Raw genomic sequence first — 10,491 nt, forward strand, 5'->3', positions numbered from 1 at the left:
TTATTTTTATAACTATATCTTTTCTCCATAAACTACCACTTATTTGTCATTTATCTCATTTAACTTGAGCTCAATGTAATTTGGATCCTATTTTTGAAGTTTCAATGCCTATTTACTCCATCCATCTATTAATTAGCTGTTATAGGTTGGACATAAAAATATGTTAAATAACTAAATTGCAATACATATTTATGAGAAGAAAAAAAAAAAAAGAGTCAAATGTTTTATTTCATTTTTTCCTTCTCATAAATAGCAATACATATTAACCATGTTTCTTCGCCTGTCGCAAAATAATTCCACGAGATCGAAAATCTCCCCCATGCACCACGAGATTTCTTCTAAACCAGATTTGATGGGCTACAGTGACGAAAAGCTGGAAAGTTTCGGCATCCAGTTTCCCCATTTGCGACGGAGCAGATAGCCAACTCAGATTGGGAAGTGACGAGGCGATTAACTAATAGAAACCAGCTTGAAGGTCCACTTCCTGCTGAGTTTGTGAAAATGAATTGGGACGCATCTATTTCCAAAGATTTGGGGTTGATGGGGATAGGGCTCATTCTACGTGATCATGCAGGGAATGAATTAGCATCCTACTGCAATTCAAAAATTTCGAACATGGAACCAGCTTCCGCAGAAGCAACAGCAGCATGGCATGCCACAGAGATTTGTCGTGAACTGGGAATACGGAATATCATCTTAGAAGGTGATGCATTAGAGGTGGTTCAGGCTTTGCGGCGTGAAGGACAGTGTAGAGGAAGCTATGGAATGGTGATAGAAGAAGCTCAACAAAACCTGCAAACTTTATTAGCATGGCGGGTGAATCATGTTAACAGGCAAGCTAATGCAACTTCACACCTCTTAGCTAAATATGCTTTAGTTTTACAAGATGAACAGCTTTGGATAAGGGGTTTTCCCCAGTGTATTCATGAGTCTGTACTTGCTGAGCAAGTTTCTGATTAATAAATGAGGAGTTACTCTTTAAAAAAAAAAAAAAAAAAAAAAAAAAAAAAACATATTCACCATGTTATTGAGAAAACCCTTTAAAACGTTGGAATCAGAAAGTGCTTTTCATTTTATTTATTAGAGAAAATTAACAAAGTTGCCCAACCTCATTATAATAGATCAGCATGCCTTCCAGTTTGCCAAGATTCTTTTAAATAATATGTTTGATCTATATCCGAGAGCAAGTATATTCCATCATCATGGGCCTGCCAAACGCAATTCGTATCATTATTTGTGAATGGATCCCATGATTCACAAAAATTGGAATAATCCTTGTAAACATCAAAGGTCTTATCTCCACCCGGCCATGACAGGTTGCAAATGCAAGATTTGGTCTGCCAAAAGGAGAGGTCAAACGACCATTGGACCCGTTGACCTAGAGAGACATTCTGGAGGCCAAAAGCATGGACTTCGGACATACAATTAACTCGTAGAATATGATTTGATAACCTATTTTCAATGTGAACAACATGCCTTTTGAAGAACCAACTAGCATTGGTGATTAGCGGTTGACTCATGCACAAAGCCAAGACAAGCAAGAGTGCTAAATTACTCATTTTCTCTACTTCCATGGCTTGATTCAGTTCCAATGTTTCAAATTTTGCTACTTCTTACATCCTTTAAATACCCACACGATTGTGAACAACTCATTCATTGTACACTAAGAATTTAATGGCACATATGATAAACCTTTAAACACTATTACTGTTCTAAGGTTACCTATTCCTAATCCTATTAAATTGTTGATTAACTACTAGAAGTGGTTTTAATATGAATTAACTTTTCTTTTTTCGTTTTTTTAATCTTTATTATGTGGTTATGTTCTTCAATTTTCGTTTGTGTCCCTTATATTTTTTTCTAAATTAAATATTATTTTTATTGAAATTGATTACTTCTCTTTTGCAAATTTTACATTGAATTCGGGAAATTTTACAATTAAAACGTAGGGGTTTTATTTGAAATATATTTAAGTGCCTTAATGAAGAAAACAAAAGGTTCTCAAATTTTCTCTTTCTCTCTCTATTTTTCTTTTCATATTCTATTTATATCTTCAATGTGAGACAGTTAAAACGTATGGGTTTTATTTGGAATGCATTTAACTGATGTCTGAATGAAAAAAAAACAAAAAAAAAAACAAAAAAAAAAACAAAAAAAAACAAAAAAACAAAAAAACAAAAACAAAAGGTTCTTAAATTCTCTCTTTCTCTCTCTTTATTTATTTTTCTTTTTTCTTCTCTTACTATATATATAAGCCGAGTTTTGGCTTATAGAGTGCCTAGAATTGCGACACATAGCGTTTTTGAAGTAAACTTCCATTTTGGTGAGACAATTCAAAAGTAATGAATTTAAAAAGTAGGAATTTTATTTGTAATCCATTTAATTGTCTTAATGAAGAAAACAAAAAGTTAACAAATTTTGTCTCTTTATTTAATTTTCTTTTTATATATGAAAGCATAATTTTGGCTTAGAGAGTGCCTATAATAACGACACGTGTCGTGAACCCATGTGTTTTTTTGTGTGAACCGGTCCTCTTAGATACCCATGGCATTTTTGAAGTAAACTTCCATTTTGGTGAGACAATTAAAAAGTAATGAATTCAAAAGGTAAGTGTTTTATTGGTAATGCATTTAATTGTCTTAATGAAGAAAACAAAAAAGTTCACAAATTCTGTTTCTTTATTTAATTTTCTTTTTATCTTCTCTTGGTTTCTGTTTATATATCAATGTGAGACAATTAAAATATAGGAATTTTATTTGTAATATATTTAATTGTGTTAATGAAGAAAACAAAAGGTTCTCACATTTTTTTTCTCTCTCTATTTGTATTTTTATCCTCTCTTGCTTTCAGTTTATATCCTCAATATAAGACAATCATAGTTTCTGTTTATATATCAATGTGAGACAATTAAAATATATGAGTTTTATTTGTAATATATTTAATTGTCTTAATGAAGAAAACAAAAGGTTCTCAATTTTTTTTTTCTCTCTATTTTTACTTTTATCTTCTATTGCTTTCTGTTTATATCCTCAATATGAGACAATTAAAACGTAGGAGTTTTATTTGGAATGCATTTAATTGTTGTCTTAATGAAAAAAAAAAAAAATGTTCCCAAATTCTCTCTTTCTCTCTCGGTTTATTTTTCTTTCTTCTCTTGCTTTCTCTTTTTTTTTTTTTTTTTTTTGAACTATTCTTCTCTTGCTTTCTATTTATATCTAAATGTTATTTAGGTGAGACAATTAAAAAGTAATGAAGTGGAAGCTCTGCCTTTTCTCTAGAATTCTTCTCTCTTTTCTTCTAGACAACACCAAGAAGAACTTCAAGAGGAGGGAAGATCTTGATCTAGATCTTCCCTCCTCCCCTTTCACGATAGCAGTGCTTGGCGTCTTCTCTGTAGGATCCACCGGTCTCCTTTTCTGGTAAGTTGATTTAGATCTAGTCTCTTCAACCTTAGATCTGATTGTCTTCTTCGGCCAAGGTGTATCTTCCGAAAGGATATCTACGATGCCGTGCTCCTTCATTGTTGCTTGTAGGGTTTTTATTTTTTGTTTTTTATTTTGTTTGTCCTGGCCGTCGGGTTGAGGATGAATTTGTTGTCCTGGCCTTTGAGTTGAGGATGGAGTAGATCGGTGTGGAGGCTTAACTCTCACGATCGGATTTTTAGTCTCTTTATTTTATTTTGTCTTTATCTTCTCTTGGTTTCTGTGATTGAGATCCCATATAATTCCTTTTAAATTTGAGATTTTTAAATTCATAAATCTTAGTTCTCCATCTTATCTAAGTGTCTAAAATAAGCTATGTATCATAATTCAATGAGGAAGCTATCTTATTAAATTTTTGTCACTTAGTAGCTTCCTCATTAAATTCTGGCTTATTTTAGATGCTTAAATGAGATAGACGACTGTGATTTATCAATTCGAGAATCTCAAATTTAAGAAGAATTCTAGGGGATCTCAATCATATATGGTTTCTATTTATATATCAATGTGAGACAATTAAAATATAGGGGTTTTATTTGTAATATATTTAATTGTCATAATGAAGAAAACAATAGGTTCTCAATTTTTTTTTTTTTTTTCTCTCTCTATTTTTTATTTTTATCTTCTCTTGCTTTATGTTTATATCCTCAATATGAGACAATTAAAATGTAGGAGTTTTATTTGAAATGCATTTAATTGATGTCTTAATGGAAAAAAAATGTTTCCAAATTCTCTCTCTCTGTTTATTTTTCTTTCTTTTCTTGTTTTTTATTTATATCTCAACGTTATTTTGTAAGTTTTACACTCAATTTATAAAAAAGACCCGAGAGAGAGTTTCCGATCATTGTTTCTCAACGAAAAAATATAATACAATTTTTTTTGTTATAACCGTTCTTTTCAATTATATTAGTATTTTATTATTATTATTATTATTATTATTATTATTATCTTTATCATGTTGTTATGTTCTTCAATTTTCATTTGTGTCCCTTATTTTTTTTTCTTTCTATATTATATATTATATTTATTCAAATTAATTACTTCTCTTTTGCAACTTTTACATTGAATTTGGGAAATTTACAATTAAAACGTAAGGATTTTATTTGTAATATATTTAATTGTTTTAATGAATAAAATAAAAGGTTTCCAAATTTTCTTTCTCTCTATTTTTCTTTGAGAGCCCCTATAGTCCTTAACATCTGCAAACCACCCCTTTTGCAGTACCCATTCAGTATTTGACACCTCGTGGGAACAAAAACAGCAAATCAAAATGAAAAAAAAAGACGAAAAATACCCTTGGCCAACAGACGCGAGACCCAGGTGTGGGTCTCCCAAACCTAGCATCGCCGACCGTTTCTTTTTTCTTTCTCCCAAACCCAGAAAAAACAAAACCCAAACTCCAAATCCCCTCTTCCTCCCAAACTCCAAACCCCAATCAACCGAACCAAGAGAGACCCAACAAAATCGACAAAAGAAAAAAAAAAAAAAATTCTGCAATCAGAAATTACAATCAACCCAATCAGAAATCCAGCGAGACCCGCGAAACGGGGAAACCTAGCCTCAAAATCAGGTGAAACCCAGCGAAATCCTGCGAAACCTAGCCTTAAAATCCCGCGAAATCCAGAGAAACCCAACCTCAAAATCAGATTCTAATGCTTCCTAAATTATTTCTAATGCCTAAAAACTTGTTTCTTATGCCACAAAACTCGTTTGGATTCAAAACTAAAACCTAGAAGGGAAGGTTAACCCTTTAGGGATGCCGCTGCCGCCTGCAGTGGATGTTGCTACTGGCTGCTGTGGGATGTGGTGGGTGAATGGTGGGAGAGAAAGAGAAGAAGAGAGAAGAAGAGAAAGTGGGAGAGAAAGAGGAGAGAAAATTTTCGGGGAAGAACCAGAGAAGAAAAAAATTTTCTTTTAATCTTCTCTCACTTTCTGTTTATATCCTTTAATTAGAAGGCACGAGTTTTATTTGGAATGTATTTAATTGATGTAGTAGTGAAGAAAACAAAAGATTATTAAATTCTCTTTATTTATTTTTCTTTTTCCTTATCTTGCTTTCTATTTATATCTCAATGTTATTTTGTAAATTTTACACTCAATTTAGGAAAAGACGAGAAAGAGAGTATCTAATCATTGTTTCTCAATGAAAAAAATATATTAAAATTCTTTTCTTTCTTTTCTTTTTTCTTTTTCCTTTTTTTTTTTTTTTGGTTAGAATAGTTGTTTTTAATTATATTAGTTTTTTTTTTTTTTTATCATGTGGTTATGCTCTTCTTTTTTGGTTATTTTCCCTTATATTTTTTTTTTCAAATTTATATATTATTTTTATTCTAATTGATTATTGGTCCTTTGTAAATTTTATATTGAATTCTGAAAATGATTGTGAGAGATAGTCTCTGTAATACCCTGAAATTATTTCCCTATTTTAAAAGAAATAATTTAAGGATAATTCAGCAATTGTTTTTATTTTATAAGACCCGAATTTGCTAATGAGGAGATAATTATAGGCTTTGATATTAGAGGGTTTAAATTGAGTTTAGGAGTTTTATTTGTAATATATTTAATTGTCTTAATGAAGAAAATAAAAATTTCTCAACTTCTTTTTTTCTCTCGATTCGCAACCCAGTTTATGACCTCATAAAATAACAGTAGCACCAAGATTCCTATTTATAAAGAAACATGGACAAGGATCGGCATACCCAGCCATTGTGGATAAAATATATGGCTGTTTTTCTCGCACTAGAGTTGTTAGACAAGATAAAGAAAAACAAACAAACTTATGGGAAACTATAACAGTTGGTAATATCTGAATTACAGTTTGTACTTAATTTGTAGCTTCCAATCCTGCTGTCACCCCGTATTCCCTTGCCGGCCTTCACTGTACAATTGATCAACAGTGTCCTGCAGATGACATTGGCAAAAACATAATATTGATGCCGCATAGGCCAACACTCTTGACTTTCATGGTATATCAGTATATAGAAAGAATACAAAGGATAATAAGGGCCTCTTCAAGAAGTAAAGCCAAAAGACTATATCTTATTATGAGAGGGTTTTTGTTGCATTACTTCAGAAAAGAAAGAGGTGTGAAAATTCGGCTTGGGTCTGGTTTCAATTGAAACTGAACCCGATTGAGACACATGTCACAACCCAATGGATCCAGTTCTAACTAGAATTGAACCCAAACCAAACCCGGAGGTTGGCTACATATCTTGAAATACAATCCTAAATAATGCATGTCATGCTTTTTGGACTCTCTGCTTTTTTTAAATTCAGGTTTAGGTTCAAGTGAGAGTAAAATGCCATGGGAATGTGTTGGAATGTGTCGGAATGCACTGCTTTGACAAGATAAAGAAAAACAAACAAAACCTCGAAGCTGTCGGAATGTGTTTCAGTTAGATGAGAAGACATATCTCTGCATGAAATTAGCAACAGCCAATCGAGACAGATATACATACTTGGTGTTTGCGACCAGTGCTATTAAGCTCATCTAAAATGTATTTCCTTGCCTTCAGGTTTCCGCACAATGAATTAAAATCACCACTCACATTATGGTTTACTGCCCAATCCTCTACTGCTTTTTGGTCTGCGATAACCACAGCTACAAGAAATGACTCAAAACTGTTCCCGTAGACCCAAATCTGTGCCACAGAAGAAAGAAAATAGCACTTCCAAGATTAGAGAAATCGAAAAAAAAAAAAATTGTGTTAGCAACTCACTAACAGGACTTATCGATTCTTAGCTAGGCATGCAGAGAACATTTGTGGACACATGCAGCAACATACCGATGTTATAAGAGGGCATCGCAAGTATGTACTTTCAATGTTCCCTCTACAGCAACATATATATTCACCTTGAGAAAGCTTAAATATATTCTTTTTCCTATCAATGATTTTCATTGCTCCGTTGGGCTGCCATTCTCCAATGTCACCTGCAGTTTTGTCAAAATGATGCCCATTAAGATTCATATTCAATCTGGGGATGAAGTTTTTTTTATGTCTTACAGCAGGTAAACAAATTATTGACAGGTTCCAAATACAACCAATGTAGTTATTCTCCCTGTTCTGTCACTGCGTATTACTTCCAAGGTTTACTTGTGTGAAACCAACCATCTACAAGGACATCTTCAGTTAGATCTTGTCGCTTATGTGGTAACCAGAGAAGAGGCAAATCTCTCCACGTGGCACGCTGGAAAGTGCATCATATCCCATTTCTGGCACCGACTCAAGCCTGACTTCAATGGTTGTCATGGGGACTCTAACAGTTCCCACCCGGCGGAGCCAGCATTTTGGGTCAGGAAGGTCAATATAATAAAAAATTAAATAAAAATATTAAAAAAATATATAATTATTGCAATAAATAATTCAATGAAACTAAATTATTATTTAAAACAGATAATGCAACTTATAATTTATTGTGTCATGCCTATCGTTAATTTATTGAGTTGTCCTCGACGAGTCTTCATATCTTGAAATCGCTGCATAATTTTTTCATTGCTGATAATCTTGAATATATCATTTTCAATATACGTGACAAGACAATCATTTATCTATTGATCCCCCATTCTGTTACGTAAACGATTTTTAACAATATTTATTGCTGAAAATGCTCTTTCGACAGTTGCTATTGCAACTGGCAAAATTAATGACAATGTTACCAATGAATACACCAACGGATACAAGATATTTTTCTTCATCTCTACTATCTTCTCAATAAGTTGTCCAATCCCTTTGAGTGGTGCCAATTCATCACTAAAACGCAGGTCAATGATATATATTTCAAGTTGGTCGTTCAAGGTAATAAGTTGAACTGTTGAAAAATCATTCGGATAAAATTGAGCAAGATGAAGTAATTTCTTCTTATTAAATGTAGCAAATGAATCATCTGGACTTAAGCACGCAACACAGTAATAATTCAGAATTTGCCTCATTAAAGCAACTGTTAAGTTCTTAGAGTTGCATGTCTATAATAGAATAATAAATTTCACACGATAATCATGTGAATTTTTCATGCTTTGAGCTTTCATCGTGATCGAGGCTGGTACAAATCATCCATATTGGGAACAACAATATTGTTTTTGGTACAAAACACATAAACTTCTTCCAATAAAGAGTGACACTCATCTTCTCTCATAGCCTGTAAACGCTGTTTTGAAACTTCAACCAACTTCATCGCATTCAGAATATCTTGATCTTTTCTTTGTAATGCTTGAGATAACTCATTTGTAATTCCCAAAACATTTTTCATAAAATGTAAATTGAAAGCAAATTTAAAAGTCTGAAACGATTGAATTAGTATATTTGCTTATGCTCTCTGTTCAGAATATAAACCATCTTCCACAATATCTTCAATCGTTTCGATGACAGAAGAAAACATAAAAATAAAGCTAACAACTGCACCATAATGAGAACTCCAACGCGTATCTCCAGGTCTCTTTAGATTAATTTCTTGATTCAAGCCACGACCAGTGGAAATTTCATTATTTCGTAGTGCTTCCACAACTTCAGCAGTTTGTTTTTCATGAAGTGCATCACGACGTTTGCATGATGCTTCAACAACATTAAAAATACTATTAACCAAGCTAAAAGAAGTTGCAATTTGGATGTGATTTTTAACAACAGCAACTAAAGTCAATTGAAGTTGATGTGCAAAGCAATGAACATAATAGACAGATGAGTTATCATTCAAAATAAGTCTTTTAAGTTCATTCAACTCACCTCGCATATTGCTAGCTCCATCGTATCCTTGTCCTCTCAATTTGCTAATACTTAAATGATGCTTGCTAAGAACTGACTCAATTGTCATCTTCAATACAGCAGTTGTAGTATTGCTAACATGTATAATGCCTAAAAAACGTTCAATCACATCTCCTCGCTTATCAACATAACGCAAAACAATAGCCAATTGTTCTTTGACAAATATATCACGAGATTCATCAACTAAGATAGCGAATGACGAGTCTCCAAGATCTTTTAAAATAGCATCTAGAGTTTCATTTGCTGCAGCATTTGCTATTTCTTTTTGAATGTCTGGGGTGGTCATTTGATGATTTTCATGAACATTTTCTAAGACTACCTTGTTAATTTCCTCATTATATTTCGCAAGAAACCGCAACAATTCACGGAAATTTCCTTGATTACTTGAGTCTTTAGATTCATCATGGCCACGAAATGCTAATCCTTGTTGCTGTTAAAAGGGAATACAATCAACTGATGCATTCAAACGAGTTCTATATTCTTTTTTCTACTGATCTGATTGTTTGTCAAAAAATGTTAGAATGTTTTGTTTATGATTTAACAAAGCTTCACATCTTCGTCGTACTTGATTATGTGCACTATTATAAGCCCCCACATGACTTTGTAATTTCTCTTTCTTCTTCCAATTTTTAAACCCTTCAGTAACAAACGAGTTCCCCCCTGTTTGATTTCCAGTATATGGTTTGAAGAGATAACAACATGAGCAATACGCAACATTTTCTGAAATGTTGTATTCCAACCAATCATATTCTTTGAACCATACTGCATTAAAACGACGCCATGTTTTTCCAAATTCTATTTGTGGAAAATCATGGTTAACTAGTTGGAAAGCTTTTTATTGTAAATATGTTCTTCGGATTTGGTCTCTATCATTAATATGATAATCAGAAATTGTTTTCCTTAAGCAAGGATCTATTGGCAAATTTGTTAAATCTACTTCAACACGAGCTCGTTTAGAGTTTGATTGAAACTCAATGGAATCATTGTTGTTCTCCATATTCTCAAGTAACTACAATATATATATTTCATACAATTAAGATATGTAACAAAAACTATATATATATATATATATATATATATATATATATATATATATATATATAACAATTAATTTAAAAGACCAATCTAAATATAAAATAAAGAGACCTTTTATCATTTAATAATAAATTAAAAAATAAATTAATATAAAATTTTGATTACATACCATTCAAGAAAAAGATATTGTCAGAAAAAGATGTGACTTTTTGTACAATTGT

At 32.3% G+C, this 10,491-nt stretch overlaps 1 protein-coding gene and 1 pseudogene across 1 annotated transcript; one reads left to right on the forward strand and one right to left on the reverse strand.

The window, feature by feature from the left end:
* The first annotated feature begins 501 nt into the window (after positions 1–501).
* On the forward strand, positions 502–960 carry LOC148587413 (uncharacterized). The gene has a single exon (XM_088512594.1). It carries the CDS (start codon positions 502–504, stop codon positions 958–960), a length of 459 nt encoding a protein of 152 aa, XP_088368720.1.
* A 7,068-nt stretch (positions 961–8,028) lies between these two features.
* LOC132170937 (uncharacterized) lies at positions 8,029–10,232 on the reverse strand (annotated as a pseudogene).
* Between the last annotated feature and the right edge of the window lie 259 nt (positions 10,233–10,491).

Source organism: Corylus avellana, chromosome 2 (genome assembly GCF_965113065.1).
Source record: "Corylus avellana chromosome 2, dhCorAvel1.hap1.2, whole genome shotgun sequence".
NCBI classification, from domain to species: domain Eukaryota; kingdom Viridiplantae; phylum Streptophyta; class Magnoliopsida; order Fagales; family Betulaceae; genus Corylus; species Corylus avellana.

Excerpts from the sequence above, each read along its gene's own strand:
- LOC148587413 (XM_088512594.1), top strand. The coding sequence starts at position 502 with ATGAATTGGGACGCATCTATTTCCAAAGATTTGGGGTTGATGGGGATA.